At 44.8% G+C, this 17,037-nt stretch overlaps 1 protein-coding gene and 1 pseudogene across 1 annotated transcript; one reads left to right on the plus strand and one right to left on the minus strand.

The window, feature by feature from the left end:
• Positions 1–674: 674 nt before the first annotated feature.
• Positions 675–3,156, minus strand: LOC148541963 (uncharacterized; annotated as a pseudogene).
• A 10,694-nt stretch (positions 3,157–13,850) lies between these two features.
• On the plus strand, positions 13,851–16,135 carry DDIT4 (DNA damage inducible transcript 4). Its single transcript, XM_088473674.1, has 3 exons — positions 13,851–14,037; positions 14,412–14,635; positions 14,861–16,135. Exons 2-3 carry the CDS (start codon positions 14,455–14,457, stop codon positions 15,343–15,345), a joined length of 666 nt encoding a protein of 221 aa, XP_088329800.1. The 5' UTR covers positions 13,851–14,037; positions 14,412–14,454; the 3' UTR covers positions 15,346–16,135.
• The last annotated feature ends 902 nt before the right edge of the window (positions 16,136–17,037 follow it).

Raw genomic sequence — 17,037 nt, forward strand, 5'->3', positions numbered from 1 at the left:
GGAAGAATCTAAATGAACTAAAAATTGGCAACCCCCCGCCGGCTTCGCTTGACTGTAAAGGCCCCCGAGGCGCAAAGGGCAGATGTCGGGTATGGCATGAGATTTAAGGGAAACCCACTTCCCACGGCCAGTCTGATCCATTTTAGAACGGGGAATTTTACACAAAACTGATTCTTTTTTAATCAGCACGTTTCTGGACAGCAATCCGGTGACCTCCGAACGTTTATTAACCGCCACCAGCTCGCTGACCCGAAAGGCCCCGAAAAAAGCAAATGAAAAAGCACACCGGAAAAGCAAGGCTTCAAAATCATTCGCAGCCACCGATGGCAATACTGACATAAGGTCCTGAAGCAATCTTAAATCAATGGGCCTGCGGTCATCTGCAGAAGCAGGTTTATCTCTGGCCCAACCTTTTAGAGCCCTAGATAGCACAAATGTTTTGGTGGGATCAGGTCTCTTGTAAAACTTAGAGTAAAAGGAAATGCCGGCTAACGCAGCAGCCATGGCTGCCCTAGATCTACCCCTTTCATAGTGACCCCAAACAAAAGCCAACAAGCAATCCTCCTGTGACTCACCCGCATCCCCATACTTAACCCTGTAAGCCTCCCAATCCTGCCACGCAGATGTGTATGCCCGTAATGTAGATGGTGCCAAGGACTTACGTGCCAGTCCAGCTATGCCTGCTCGATAATCTGCCAGACATAAGGAGGACATGTTAAGCCAATAGGGGCAGCCCCAGGCACCAAAATGCGAAACCTAGAAAAATGGAAACGTGACAAAGCATCCGCTATGTCATTCTCCACCCCTGGTACGTGTTCTGCTGAAAAATTTATGTTAAACTGCAAACACCTCAGCATCAAATGCCTCAGAAGCCGCAAAGCCTCAGGGGAAGATGAACGCTGATTGTTAACAGCGTGTACTACCCCCAAATTGTCACATCGAAATACTACGCTCTGATTCACCAATCTGATGGCCCAAAGCTCCACAGCCACAATTATTGGAAATAACTCCAGCAACAACAGATTGGCCGTGAAACCCCGTGCAACCCATGACAGCGGCCAACGCGCCACACACCATTCCCCTTGAAAAAATGCTCCGAAACCCGTAGAACCAGCCGCATCAGTAAATAATTGCAAAGTGGAATTAATAACCCTAGAAGAAGGCCATATGACTTCCCGGTTAAAATTTGACAAAAAGAAAAACCACACACGTAGATCATCCTTTATTTCCCTAGAGAGGCGAATGGTATGATGCGGCTTTAGCACACCTGCCGTCGATTTCTCAAGCTTACGGCAAAAAATCCGCCCCATAGGAATAATTCGGCAAGCAAAATTAAAAGAGCCTAAAAGGGATTGCACCTGCTTCAACCGGAGCCTTTCTAGCTGCAAACATTCCTCTATTTGCTCCAAAAGCTTCTGGACCTTATCTGCCGGGAGGCGGCAGCATCCCGCCCTGGTATCGACTTCGATACCCAAATAGGCCAAACAAGAAGTGGGGCCCTCTGTCTTTTCATGAGCAACTGGAACCCCCAAAACATGAAACAACGAGCTGGCTGAAAACAAAATTTCTTGACAAATCTTGCTGTTTCCTGGACCTATAAAGAGAAAATCGTCTAGAAACTGGGCAACACCATGATGACCTGTGCCCGCGACAATGCACCAGTGAAGAAAAGTGCTGAATTTCTCAAAATAGGCACAAGAAACAGAACACCCCATGGGCAGACATTTATCCACGTAGAACTTACCCTCCAACTTAAAACCCATATAACGCATGGAATCGGGGTGTAGTGGCAATAGCCGAAAAGCCGACTCGATATCTAACTTTGCCATCAATGCCCCAGGGCCAAAACTGCGAATCAAACACAGTGCATCGTCAAACAACTGATACCGCACCCTGCAAAGCTCCTCAGGAATGGCGTCATTGACCGAGCCCCCGCGTGGGTGAGACAGATGTTGCATTAAACGGAATTTGCCGGGTACTTTCTTGGGCACCACCCCCAGGGAGGAAATGCACAAACCCGGCAGGGGTTCTGTATCAAAAGAACCGCACATACGTCCTAATTGAACCTCCGTATCCACTTTCTACCGCACCACCAGCGGTAACTCCCTTGCCGATCTGAGATTTCTACGAGCAACTACTTGAAAGGCAACGGAAATGGGTAAACGAAAACCTAAATTAAAACCTTCAAACAAAAACTCAGCATCATCCCGCAAAGGATAACGCGCCAACCACTTACTAAGTTCTTTCAAAATAATGGGTGTTGGCGCCCTATTTATTAGCCCCAGCGCTCTCCCGCTGCTCCGAATGGGAAGCACCACCCCCGCCCTTGCAATCCTTGGCTGGGTGTCCTCCCCCACAATTGCGACAGGAGTGGCGAAAATGACAATTCGCCCCTCTAGTACATTTCCCATCATTGAAGGCAAAACATTTACCTTTTGCCGAGTACCCTGAGCCGCCCTTCCCTACTCCACTCGTCTTCTTATACTGACTCTCTGATGGGTTTTTATTATGCTGAGTTACCTCCAGCCACACTTCCACGTCTTTTACCCCCAAAGGCATGACCAAATTTCCATCCTGCTTACGACGGAATTTTTCGTCGTAATCTCTCCAAACATAACCCCGAGAAGCCAAGAACATATCGTGAACGAGATAAATGTATTTAAGCATGTTCATGTGCTCTCCAGGCCTAGTTTCAAGATAACACGCCGCAAACACTAAAACACCCATCATCCAATGATGAATACTACGAAAAGCATTCTCCCCAATGCCACCTGTCTTCTTGGCCTTCTCACAATCCTGCCTCATGTCATCCGTGAGAGTAAAAATTTCAATATATTTCCCCTTTCTTATCTTTTCCCGAATTCTCTTTCTTAAACCCCTCGTAATAGCCGTATTGGCGCAATGCACCATATCAGAATATGGTGGCACTTCAGAAGGCGCAGCTATCTTCTCAGGACCCTTGCTCTTTGCCGCTTTCTTGACTATGCGGTGCGCAATCAATTTTGCTAATTTCCGCGGACGTTTAGGGGACCCCGACGACTCGCTGCTAGTAGATGAAACAGACGAATAACTGTAATTGGAAATCTGTGCAGATGTATGCTCACCTGTTCCTGAAGGGCCTGGAAGCTCTGAACCTTCCGATATCACTCCTGCCATCCCCGTAGCATTGCTCCCTGATGCCGCAGCTTCGTCCCGAGACACGTTCCTCTTTCTCCGTACCCCAGCGTCTGGTACCGCCACGGTTGCTGACACACTAGGGAAAACATCAGGTGTGGCAAAAGATGTGTTAACATCCACGGAGGACAATGACTCAACAACTGGTGTTGAGGGAGGGGGAGGTGGGGTCGGAGGGATGGGAGGCGCTTGCGGTGCCGTAACCGGAAAATTCTGACTCGATGTGGAAATCTGGCTAAAATAAGGGGAGGAAACCACTGGTGATTGCGGAAAACTCTGCTGCAGCGTGCTTGGCGGGGGATAAGCTGGCAACCAGGATCCAGGCGAACCATAAGCAGGGTGCCAGGAGCCATGTGGGCTAAGCGGCTGTTGCGATCCAAAAAGACTCGGCAGACCATAGGGGAGCTGGCTAAAATTAGGGGCCGAGGGGGTGTAGGAGGGGTAAGAAACTGTCATGGGGGGAAAAGCGGAATGCTGGGGAAAAACATGGTGCGCTCCTAGGGACCAAGTGGTTTGCACGGCATGTGGAGAGGAGACCACCGAGGGTAAGTGCGAACTGACCGCATGTGACCCTGACAACTGAAAAAATGGCTGCCGAGCCGTACTGACAGCTGGCACAGCCTGAAAAGAAGGGGCATTAACCGGCAAAGAGTTAACTACATAACCCGCAAAAGTATTAAGCGAGTTTAAATTAGTGGGCTGTTGCTGCAAACTATAACCTGCTGACCATGAGCTTGCAGTGCCCATGGCCTGCACATATGCAGCTGAACCAGCAGGTGGCGCCCTATTCAAAATTCTGACAGGCTCCGCCATCACAGGAGCCGCAGGGCTCTCCCTCGCAGCCCCTAAGATGGCGCCCGCAGATGTAGCGGCTGGCAAGGGCCCTGAGACCTCCGCAGAGAGGCCAGGGGTCCCCCCGCCACTCGCCGCTTCATCAGTTATTGTTAGCGCCCTGTCACCTGACCCCCCACCCGCCCCAGCATCCACCGCGCAGCCAGGGAGAACACCGGAGCCGCGATGGACGCCAGGACCGCCGGGAGGTGAGCCCAGCAGCCACGCTGCCGCTGTCGGGGATTCTAAATCGTCACCCCCCTCCGCCGGCGCGGGAGCACACGCTCGACTTGAGCGCGCGCCCGGGCTGCCAAGCTCCACTGCCGCACAGACAGGCAGCGGGGGCCCGGAGGAGGGAAGATGGGGAGCCGCCTCACCTCCGATTAGGGCAACGGGCTGGACTCCAGCGGGCTCCCCAGGGGAAGGAGGGCCCGCCAAAAGGACAGGCCGGCGATATCCTGCGGCCGCGAGTGGGCGGGCCACCTCCGCTAAATGGAGGGGAGGGGGTGCTGAACGCTTGGGACGGGGCATCCTGACTGGGAAAGGGGGGGGTAAAGGAAAAAGCACACTGTAGGTATAAAAAGGAAAAGGAGTGGTGAAGTAGAGCAGACAAGGGGGGGGGGGCTTAAAAGATGTTTGAGGAACAATTAACTAAAGAAAAATGTAAGATACAATATTAAATGAACAAGAAGGTTAATAAAAGTGATATGGAAAATTAGGCTTAAACAGTAGAGGACAGAAAAGCTGGCACAACTCCTGAGGTAATACAAGAGCGATACAGGTTTGACTTATCTGCTTCCAACTGAAAAAGAGGCAGAACCTTATTCAAATTCCTCTTTAAATAGTACAACCTAAATGTACACGCCCCTAACTACCTTAATTGACTAACCCTAAATGATAACCAAATACCTCATAAACTAGAATCTGCCTAGCAACAGCTTCTTTAGGCTACCCATCACAAATAATGTAGAACTCTTAAACAGTCTCCGGCTTAGGCATCCCTCGTCTAGTCTAATCAGCTGTCTGTACCGCTTGCCTCATTCGGGAAGTGGGTGGCCACGGCCGGGAGCAGATACGAGAGACTTTGCCACTCTTCTGGGCAGGCGGGAGTCACTGGCCGTTGCAGGAGAGTAGGCAAATGTCAGATAAGGGCCATCACAAAATAATAGACCAGATATTATCAAAAGTCCAAAATAACATATACAGTAATCGTCAAAGGACCAGATCATAGCTGAGGGCCAAGGTCTGTCAGTATATTATTATTATTATTATTGTATTTTAGTTATTATTTATTTATTTATTTATTTATTTATTTATTTAAGAAAACCTGGATGCCTTTCTTCCAGGAATTCTTTTGTATTTGCTTTCTTTGATTGGCATTTTTAACTAAATAATATAGTTTTTTTGTTCCTACTTAGAAACAACAGTGTGCTCATTGTAGATGTTTCTTCACATCCGTTTCCTTCTGCTCCACGGGAGGTTTCTGTCCTCCCTGAGCTCGCCTTAGGACACCTGCGTTACGGTTTGACAAGTGTACCTCGAAAGTCAAACTCCCCAGTAGTAGTTTAGGTGTTATCAGGGGTTAATGTGGGCTGGAACGGGGCGGAACTGCGTTCCGCCAATTCTATTTGGAGAGGGAACCAGTTCCGCCTCCTCCGACCCACCTTAGCCTGGCGCCGCAGGGAGGCTTCATTTTCCAGGTGCCGGCTGAGATTTTGTTACCAGCGGGCACCCGGCTTCCTCCCCGCAGCGCCAGTGGCAGCCGGAGGCTGGAGCTTAGTCTCCTCGCGGGCACTGTGGGAGAGACGTCATGACGTCTCTCCCATAGTTCAGAGGACTTTGGAGCAGCCAGACAGAACGGAGGCACGCAGGAGCGAGGATTAAGGTAAGTATTGTTTTTTTTTTATGTAGGCTACACTATAGGGGACATAACTACTGGGGGCATTACACAGGGGGCAGTACACAGGGGGCACTACTACTGAGGGCATTACTACAGGGGGCATTACTACTGTGGGCATTACTACAAGAGGCACCACTCCTGGGCACACTGCATAAGGGGCACTACCACAAATGTGTCCTCTGCATAAAGGGCACCACTACTGGGGGCACTGCATAAGGGGCACCACTACTGGGGTCACTGAATAAGGGACACTACCACTGTGGGCACTGCATAAGGGGCACTACCACTACTAGGGGCACTGCATAAGGGGCACCACTATTGGGGGCACTGAATAAGGGACACTACCACTGTGGGCACAGCATAAGGGATACTACCACTACTGGGGGCACTGCATAAGGGGCACCACTACTTAGGGCACTGCATAAGAGGCACTACCACTACTGGGGGCACGGGATAAGGGGCACCACTACTGAGGGCACTGCATAAGGGGCACTACCACTACTGGGGCCACTGCATACTACCACTACTGGGGGCACTGCATAATGGGCACAACTACTGGGGGCACTGCATAAGGGGCACCACTACTGGGGGCACTGCATCAGGGGCAACACTACAATGGGCATTGCATTTGCATAAGGGACACTACTGCTGTGGGTATTATGTATAAGAGGCACTACTGCTGTGGCATTGTATAAGGGGCACTACTACAAATGTGGGCATTGTGTAAAAGGGGCACTGCTGTGTGTCATACATGAATAAGGGACACTACTATGTGGTGTAATGTGAATCGGGTGAAATAAGATAATAGATTTTTTTTTACTACCACTATTGGGGCCACTGCATAAGGGGCACTAACACTACTGGGTTACTTACTTGTCATAATATTTCTGAGTCTGGCTAACTGCAAAGGTGGCAACACAATAAAGATCTGTACTTGTCTCTTTATCCACAGTACAGGTATTGATCTGTCAGGTTTCAGACAAATAATATTTAATTGGTATACCAGTTGGTAAGTACTCTGGATGTGAGGTTTATATTTACCAGGTAACCATGCGCTTTTTAATGGAATACGTCCGGCCAGCATTTTATAGATCTAAGAGGGCATATTCGCAGGCATTTGAATGCAGGGTCAGTTTTCTATAGAATTGGGATCAGTACATAATCATACGTATGAACTTTTCAACACTTGCATCAGCATCTACTCCCCAACAATATGTATATATGTGTCCTAACTCTAGCACTGCATAATAGTCCATACACTGCAATATAGCGCAAAACTACAGTACATTTTGGGGTCTATTCATTAAGGTGAACAGGCTCATTGCACATGCGGAAACACTAGTTTCTGCTTGATTTAAGAAACAGCCCATTCATCATTGGAGTCTCTGCTGCTCTGCTATTTTGGTGTCATCATTGGATATAGCTGCTCTGCTATTTTGGTGTCACCGAGCGGTGAGCAGCAATGACGGATGACGCGCATGCATCACCCATTCCACACACCCCTGTGTCCGGAGAAGCTGGGGGCTTCCCAGTAGCTCCCAGAGGCGTGACGACAAAGAGGCCATGACATGCGGTCACTCTAACAAAATGGGACAAAACAGGGGGGTGGCTTCATGATCGGGCCACGCCCCTTTGTGTGCGCCTTTGGCAGGTGAGAGGTGCCACACCAGGTGTCACCACCATTTGTGATGCTTCTGGCCTTATGTCTGGGAGGTTCTCTTTAAAAATGGGATGGGCCCCAAGTTTATAACCTGGGTTCAATTGTTGTATTCTAGTCCCCTGGGCCAGGTCTGCATAATGGTGATGTTTCTCCTCCTTTTTGCCTCTCTAGGGTTACAAGAGAGGGTTGCCCTCCTTCTCCAACTTTAATTGCCCTTGCTATTAAGCTCTGGATTGTATTATTCGGAAGAATCTGGGTATAAGGGTGTTCAGATTCAGCAGCAATTCGACAAGGTTGTTCTTTACATAGATTATATGCTTCTATTTTTAACTGATGCACCAGGCTCCCTCGAGACTGAACATTAATTGGAAAAAATCTAGTATTCTTTCAATCCGTGGACCCTGCTCTCCTACTGGGACTATGGTGACTCTCATTGCATGGACTACTAAATTTCAGTAAATACAAAAAACAAATACGATCTTACAGTACAGCGCTATGAGTGGTTCCAATATTACTGAAGTCTCCAGATGTTTGTCAAGTTTGCAGTCCGTACATATAATACAAGAGAATAAGAGAAACATCAAAAGAAGAATGGATATTGTAATGATATTTCAAATAAATACTTCACACCCCTTGTGTGGGTAATAATATGAGGTGACGATATAGTCCAATTCCAAGAAGGTCTTTATGGGTATCCAAGCTCCCAACAAAAGCAAACCAAACGTGAATGGTGCATCAGAAACTGGTGCTTACATGTATGCTTACTTTTCACAAGTGTAGTAAATACATATAGCAGTTTCTTTGGGTCCACCTCTGATATATCCAACTGGGGAACCTCAGACAACGATATGTAGAGCCCAAGAAATCCAGAAACAGAAGATAATCACAAACGGGGCCGGATTATAGGGAGGGCGACAGGGGCGGTCTTCCCAGGGCCTCCACACATAGGGGGCCCCATATACTGTCCCCGGACCCAATCCCCAAGATGAACTGTTTTTTGGGTTTTTTTTCTTTCATCGGAGCCACCTTCCACGGCCCACGATTAAGCCCCGCCCCCAGCATTTGGCTCTGCCCCCTTCTGCTGCTGCTGGCCAACATGCCTTTCCCTGCCTCTGAAGCAGTAAGTAATGTATATGTGTATATATATATATATATATATATATATGTTCAAATATGTATATATATACATGGGCCCCCACACATTTGTTGCCCAGGGGCCCCCACAGACCTTAATCCGGCCCTGATCACAAAAGATTGCATAATACCTTCCGCAGTAGTTTTGTGTTGGCATTCATTTAGGGTATGTGTGTGTTCTATATTCATTCATCATTTTAATAAATCGATGGTATTAGCCATCTTTTGTGATTATCTTCTGTTTCTGGATTTCTTGGGCTCTAGATATCGTTGTCTGATGTTCCCCAGTTGCATATATCAGAGGTGGACCCAAAGAAACTGCGAAGACTATATCTTCCCCTCATATTATTACCCACACAAGGGGTGTGAACTATTTATTTTAAATATCATTACAATATCCATTCTTCTTTTGATGTTTCTCTTATATGTACGGACTGCAAACTTGACAAACATCTGGAGACTTCAGTAATATTGGAACCACTCATAGCGCTGAACTGTAAGATCGTATTCGTTTTTTGTATTTATGGATATATAAGTTGGTGACTTATCACACGGTCTTTTTCTGCTGCTCTGAGGGGTGACCCCAAAGGTTGGAAGACTTTTTAGATTGTACTAAATTTGAGTATCTGGGAATCTGGAATATGTCATCCATGTCTGATTTTGTTCCGCTTAATGTCTACCCGCAAACTGACTACATTAAATTTAAATTACATGACTGGAATAAACTTCCCATGACCGTCCCTGGATGGGTCAATTTGATTAAAATGGTGCTCCTGTCTAAGTTGCTTTAGGTTTTCTAGCAGGTTCCTGCTTATATCTCCTCATGTTTTGTTTAATCGATAGTTATCTCTACTCTTTAGTATGACCAAGCAAAAGGCCTTATATTAAGCTCAAGACTTTGTGCAGGTTGAAAGCTTTGGGCAGATTTGCATTTTTTTAATTTTAGACTATATAATTTGGCCTCTCTTTTATTTACAAGGCAACAAGAGTTCCATAGCACCATACAAGGGGACAGAGCCATAACTAGGTGTGTGTGACTGGGATAAACCCAACCCTCTTATACCCCTTTTACACTGGAGCTAAAACCCGGGTTATTGCAGTGTTAACCCGGGCAGCTCCTTGGTGTAAAAGGGGTGAGGGTTGGATCGCCGGGTCGAGTGACCCGGCAATCCAACCCAGGTAAATAGCAGGGTTTAACACAGGAGTAACCCGTGAAACCCTGCTGTGTGTACAGCGCACTCCGGGTCTTGATGACCTGCAGTGCGCCGCAAGCCGACTGATTGGTCCGGCTTCAGTGGTGCTTGGAGATGACGTCACGCTGGAAAAGCCGGGTCTATGCAGACCCAACTGCGGTGTGAGTGTTGCCCACTTGGGAATATCCCGAGTCGGCACCGGCTAAATTCCGGGTCTGATCCGGATAGGAACCCTGTTCCAACTCCGGGTCAGACCCGGAATTTTGGTGGAAAAGGGGTATTAGATAAAAACTGTCTTGTGCTTGCACTGATCTCAGATTGGTGATGAAGAAATGTGCTGTCTATACTTACACTTTATACATGCCATTGCTATATATGTCTAAAGAAAAACAGTTCAAACCACAATTTGGGTTCATCTGGCTGGAACCAATTGACGTAGCATGAACAAAGTGCTCTACAGTATACTAACAAATAACAAATAACTCATGACTATCTACTATCTTCATGATAAAGAGCAATAGTACCACAGACAAACTATAATCAGAATTAACATTCTTTTATCAACTAAAACACATTACTTTAATTAAACATTCAGGGGTGGTACTGCCTTGCGATGAGTGTGCTTCTGCTACTATACACATTTGTAAACACGTTAACAGTTCTTGATTATAGCACTACTGAAAAGGACTGATTGTCAGTCTCTCAATATGTATCATTCTTTTATACCAGGCTTGGTTAAATTGCTTAGTTTCTTGAATTGTAATTAGCAAACCTTGTTTTCCACAAAACCTGTCAGCTCAGCTGTCTGTCTTGGTGAAGTAAAGTTCCTAGATAGGATTACCCCAGAACAATAAACATCTCTCACTGACAGACCTGCATAGTGTAGCACAGTGCTACTTACATATTATTGCATGTTCACAAATACACATTTTACCAGAGAGACTGGGTTACACCAATATTTGTTCCACTTGCCGGTCATGGTGTTATGTTACATAGTGGCACAGCTATTGATAAAAGATCTGTATTAGTGTGAATCTTCCCTGGTTGTATCTCAGGGATTCAAGGCTTGTGGCCAATTCTTAGAAATATCAGGGAACTTTAAGGCTTATTAATGAAAGTGTAACCTCGTTCTTTTGGGAAATCACAGGCCTACTTGCTCATTAATGTAATTCATTTTAAGAAAAAGCGCATGAATTTTCTGGCGTGGGGAGATTATAGTGAGTGCGAATTTGAATTACACCAAGCAGATAAGTTGGTCACTGGCGCAAATGACTAAGCAATGACAATCTGAATTTTTTCAGGTTTAGGAAATGGGCCTTATTGAGAATAGGGTATTATGGGTCATTATTTAAATATATTTCACCAGGTTCTTTAGAAAGTTCCTAGATGTGCTCAAGAAAATGTGGGGAGAAATCCTGCCTCCATGAGTGTCTGTAATGCCTGAGGTTGCCAGTTATACTTAAAAACAAAATGTAAAGAACATATTCTTCATATATCTTAGTTTGTAATGGGTTCTAAAAATTCAATTATCTTTCTTACGTTTAAGCTTCTAATTCATGCTTATGGGGTCTGTCTAAAATAAGAGTGAGGTCAGTGGTTCAGACTGGGCATGCAGAATATATATACAAACCACAACAGTCAATAATGAAATGTAAACATATTATATAGCATACATTACATACACAAGTTTTGTTACAATCTGCTCTAAAAAGGCTTAAATTAAAACAAACATCGTAAATTCCTGACGTTCCCCATAAATGTCCATCCATCTGCCTGTTTTCTCCCTATCATATTAATAGACGATCGGTGTTGGCTATCGTGCTGTTGATTTGCAGCAGACTCTGCTGGAATGTGAGATCATGCTGCAGTCCTGATGTAATTAGCCTTTGTGATTGCAAAGAAGGAGATGCAGTTACTATTAAGACCACGGGGAGCAGCAGAGAGCATGGCTGTGTTACAGCTGTTGTGATACGTGCGAAGTTGTATGTCCTCTCCATTCCCATAGTGTAGCTGTGTAAGTATACACTGCAGGCACCTCCAGGGACTGAGGACAGTGAGTGCAAATCACAGTATGTACAGCACATTCACATCCCCCCAGCATGTGCTGCTGCTGGCCAAGAGTATGTGACTTCCAATGTACACCACTGCTAAATATAACTTAGTGGCAAATATTAAGCTAGCAAAATATACAATGTATTAGATACGTATATTCATTGCATATATTCGATGCTTAAAGCGTTCATCTAGCAACAATATCTAAAGTTGTTACTAAACAATTACAAACTTTGCTTTCAAGTAAATGTTACAGAATGATATAACCAAATAAATGTGACAATGAGAATAAAACCTCCCCATCATCAGTGTTCCCCATCATCGTTTTGGTTTTTTGTTTTGACATGTTTTGTTTTGGATTTTTTTTACTTATACATCACAATCTGTTATATATGTTTTACTTGGCATCAAAAATGTTAAAACCATTTTTTTTATCCTGTGTGTCCTGTCGGCCTGCACCTAGGTCACCTTGTGTAATGTACACGTGTCACCCTCTTACCCCTTCACTGAAAGTCAAAATTGTTCTGTATAGTTACTATTTCTATATCCTGAACCGGTGATGGTGTTACTCAGCTTTAGGTATAGTTATCTATATACATAATAATGAGGAATAGATATATTGATGGAACAGGATTTAGTTTTTTCGTGTTTGCTGCCTTTAAATCCGGAGTAGTGAAATGATAGAGCTAAGCTATGAGAAAGATATATATTACTGAATGTATGGTAAACATAAATAAATAAAGTTACATTAAACCATGCATTTAAGGAGATGGTTTACCTATTGCTCAGTATCACGTACACATGTGCTTATGGGACAATGAGGGACACTGCAATACTTTCTGATCCCGAGTTTATGTTTATTAGTTACTGATGGCGTTTATTACCAGTGAATGTGTAGGGACATGGGTGTCAATATTTAAGCTGTATTCCCAACTTTAGCCCTCACCAGCAATAAGGTCAATTGTTGGCATGCAACAATTTTTCCAATGTCCACCATCCTGCATCCATGGGATCAGCTTACAGGAGCTTTGGCCATCCTATGGCTCTATGGCAATTGTGGAACTACATGTACCAGCAGACCCTGATAAGCAGGGACTTGTGAAACAACTAAAGAGCCACAGGGAAGAAAGACGCTGCCACCTGATGTCAGTGCATATACTTTCCCCCTTTGTTTTGCAGCTGTGTTATTCTTAGGATATACTCTGCAACATTTTACTTCTGCAGTTTGTCTGTCCCTCCCAACCCGTTCCAATAAACAGCTCACATCATGTACCTTAAATAAGCACCAAATTCTATATGACCAAATTCTACCAACAATACAACAAATGGATTACAGCAGGTATTTACTGCTCCGTAGAAACCTGCACTCAGAGGTCTACAAAGCATTGCTGATTGCTGTGCAGATTGCATCATTTGCTGATTTCATCAGGATTCATTATTTGGATGCATTTGCAGGAATCGCTGATGAATGCAGGGAGAATACACAACTTTAGTGCAAAAGAAAAGAAAAACATGTTGATCAGATTAATCAATTTGGGGGAGGGTGGTTTGGGAGAAAATAAAAAAAAAACACAAAGGTGCAAAATAATCAAAGCTTGAAAGGCGACTGCAGAGAAATGAGCTCAGTGCAGGAGTGATCTGCAGAAATGTCTTTGTCTGCGATCCCCCCTCCCCTCTATCTCCTGCCATAAACACTCTCCCTGCCTGCCCTGTACTGCTGCAGACACGGGCTCCGGGCTGCCAGTCCTCCCAGCTGTGCGGATGGGGGGAGGTGCCACAGAACTGCTGTAACCGGGCAGGAAAGAACGTTGTGAACGTGAGCTGATTTCTGATTGGGCAGCAAGATGAGTGGGCGTTCCCTGGGATCCCTGTCAGGACGAGCCCCCGCACGGCGGATATATAAGGAGCGCGATGGATGAGAGCTGTGCTAGTGCCAGTGATGGTAACTCGCGGTGAGGTGCGCTGTGCAGTGCTCGGGTACTAGCTGCAGGCGCACGCTCTTAGCACTTAAAATAAACACTTGGACCTGAAGTTTTACGTTATCCGTCCCTACCCTTTATAAGTCCTTTATCTCCAGTCCTCACTCCAACACTGTAAGTATCTGGTCCTATTGCTCTCTTGCATTAATGTTTTGTCCTCCGGTTTAGCTGGTCTATGTAGCTTATGGGATAATATTAAGGACACTGGCTTGCCTGTATACCTACTACGTATAGTGTATTTTTACAATAATTGGTTATTACGCTGTCATTTGTGTTCTGTTCCGTGATGTATAAAACTTTTAGTGCTAGTCATCAAGTGACCCAAATTTTGGGTAAGAACCCATATTGTAGGTCGTTACTCGTGGGCTAAGAACCCTTTTATATAAAGATCACATACATAGCTGTAACTAGTATATTGTGCCGGTCCTGCTGTAATACACTGATCTCATACTGCGGTAACTGACGCTCTTTGTTTTCTTCTCTTGCAGTGATTGTAATTTGTTTTTGCACAAGCCCTCGAAAGCCTGAACCATGCCTGCCAGGGGTGGTATGTTCTATCCAATGGTCCTGTCTCTGCCCCCACCAATCATTGAAGAACCCCAGGGGCTCTGGAACGGACAGTGTGCCGACTTGTCCCAGAGATGTTCCAGTGTCACCAGTTCAGACTGTGAATCCCTCAATAGCAGCAGCTCGTCCTATGCTTCAGACACTGGTAAGTTGTTATTACTGATCAATATGTGTTATCTGACTTTTCTCACAGCCCTATTGGCCGATTAGGTTGTAGTGATAAGTCCTCTTACTGCTTAGCCTTTGCAGGTTGTGGCTTTAAAGTGCACAGTACACTGTTACTATTAGCATCTAGTGTCAGACTTGTGTGAGGCTATAACTGATAACAATGGAAACCTCTATTAATGTAACTTTCCTTTTTCCTTTACAGATCTGGATGACTTTGACAACATTTCCATACCAGACTCTGAGCTTCTCTGTGACCCAGAAGGGGAAGAGCTGTGCCCCAGTCTCATCAAGATGATAAAACGCAGCCTTACCAAAGCAAAAATTAAATCCTTGCGATGTTCAAAGCTACTCCTACCTGATGATCTCCTCTGCCACTTGGGTCCGGAGCTGATGCATCTGGCATACAGTGAGCCTTGTGGACTAAGGGGTGCACTTATTGATCTATGTGTGGAGAATGGCAAGGACTGCCACACTGTGGCACAACTAGAAGTTGATCCATCTGTAGTCCCTACTTTCCAACTGACCATACTGTTCAAACTGGACTCTAGGTTATGGCCTAGGATTCAGGGCCTCTTCAGCACCAAACCGGTCCCTGGCTCTGGACAGTCCCTGAAACTAAGCCCTGGGTTTAAGGTTCTGAAGAAGAAACTGTACAGTTCTGAAGATCTTATTGTAGAAGAATGCTGAGTTTATGAATTGAGAAAAATTCAACTAAATGACTAGTTTGGGGGTCCTGCAATCATGTGAAGTCTTATGGGGTATTATACAATGACTTGTGTGGGGTTTTGTTTTGAGGCGATGAGGTTTGTGTTGGGTTTTTCTCTTACTGTCACTGCTGCGTCGTTCCCCCCCCCCCCCTCCCCTTCTTTTCTACTTGTTCTGTCTTTGCCCTCTGTTGCTAGACATCTTCATTTCTATTTTCTGATCTTTAATGGGTTTACATTCCCACTGCCAAATTTCACGGGCGACATTTGCTGTACTGTGGCTAATGACCTACTGTTCCATCTAATAGTATTTGGGGGTGTTGCAGTATACTTATGGCTGTGTGTGTAAATTGGCAGTGGAACACAAGTATTGAAGTTTAACAGTGCACTGGGAATACTGCAATTTTTTTTGTGTATGCTTTGGCAGCTGGTCTGCACTAACTGTGGTTTAGCTCTACCTCTTATAGAGGGTGAATAGTACTAACTGAAAAAAAAAACCCAACAAACCCTGAGGTGCAGCCTTCCTCATGGGACCAAATGTATCTTGGGTTTCTTTGATTGCACCTCACTACTGATTCATTGGCAGCTAGAAGAGGTTCATATTGGCTCTACTGCAGATAACCGATCTGGAAAGCACTAGCATTCATTCGATTTGTCTTTTGTATTCTGACATGCTGCTTTTAATATGGTTTTAGAATAATAATTATATACACTTGATGTTCAAGTACAAATCCACACAATGTGCCTTTTTTACTTTTCTAATAAACTGTAAAAAAAAAAAAAAATGAACTGTGTACTTGTCTTACTGAAAATGAATGAGTCCTACTTGTGTACTGTTGTAGTTAATGTCACAAGATGCTAACAAAACTATCATGCAAGACTAAACTCATCAGCACCATCTCTGCTTGCCCTAAAATCCCCACTCCAGCCATTATATTTACCAAGTTTATCTGATGGTAACAAGGCATTCTGCATTCCATCAGATGGACTAACTTTGTAAGTATAATGGCTGGAGTGTGGATTTTAGGGCAAGCAGAGATGGTGCTGATGAGTTTAGGGAAATATACTGCACATACATCCACCTTACGCTGGTGCTTCCTAAAATAATAGAACTTGTTTTAAGCATCTAGACAATTCACAGATCTGTATGATTTAACCAGAGTAATGTCACCTGAGCAGCTTAAAAGCTGTGCTTAAGGAAAGGTCCTTTTTACACCCAACAATGGGAACTAGCAAAAGTGTGGTTTTTTTTTTTTTTAAAAAGCTGGCTAATGATATTGCCCTAAGGATACATACTGTTCCTAATTCTAGTGGATGCACCAAAACACGAGCTCAAATTTAGTGTTAATGGATGCAAAAAAGGTAACCATGGTTCATAAGCTCCTATAAACGCCCAACAGTTGTCTGTTACATGGACAGTGTACATATTAGACTAAAGTTAACTTGTTTGCCAGAAGCCAATTATCCTACAAACCTGTTTTTGTGTCATAGTAAAACCTGCACAAACACATGGAGAACATACAAACTCCACACATGGTGTTGATGGGAATTTGCATCCAGTGAAGACCTGACCCTTGTGTCATCATGCCTGCATATAATAAAGACCTGAACTATTTACTAAACTAATTGTGCATACATACGTAATTTTGTTAATGAACGATTTTTGTTCAGGTTG

Source organism: Taudactylus pleione, unplaced genomic scaffold (genome assembly GCF_031769625.1).
Source record: "Taudactylus pleione unplaced genomic scaffold, aTauple2 ptg000016l, whole genome shotgun sequence".
In the NCBI taxonomy this organism is placed as follows: domain Eukaryota; kingdom Metazoa; phylum Chordata; class Amphibia; order Anura; family Myobatrachidae; genus Taudactylus; species Taudactylus pleione.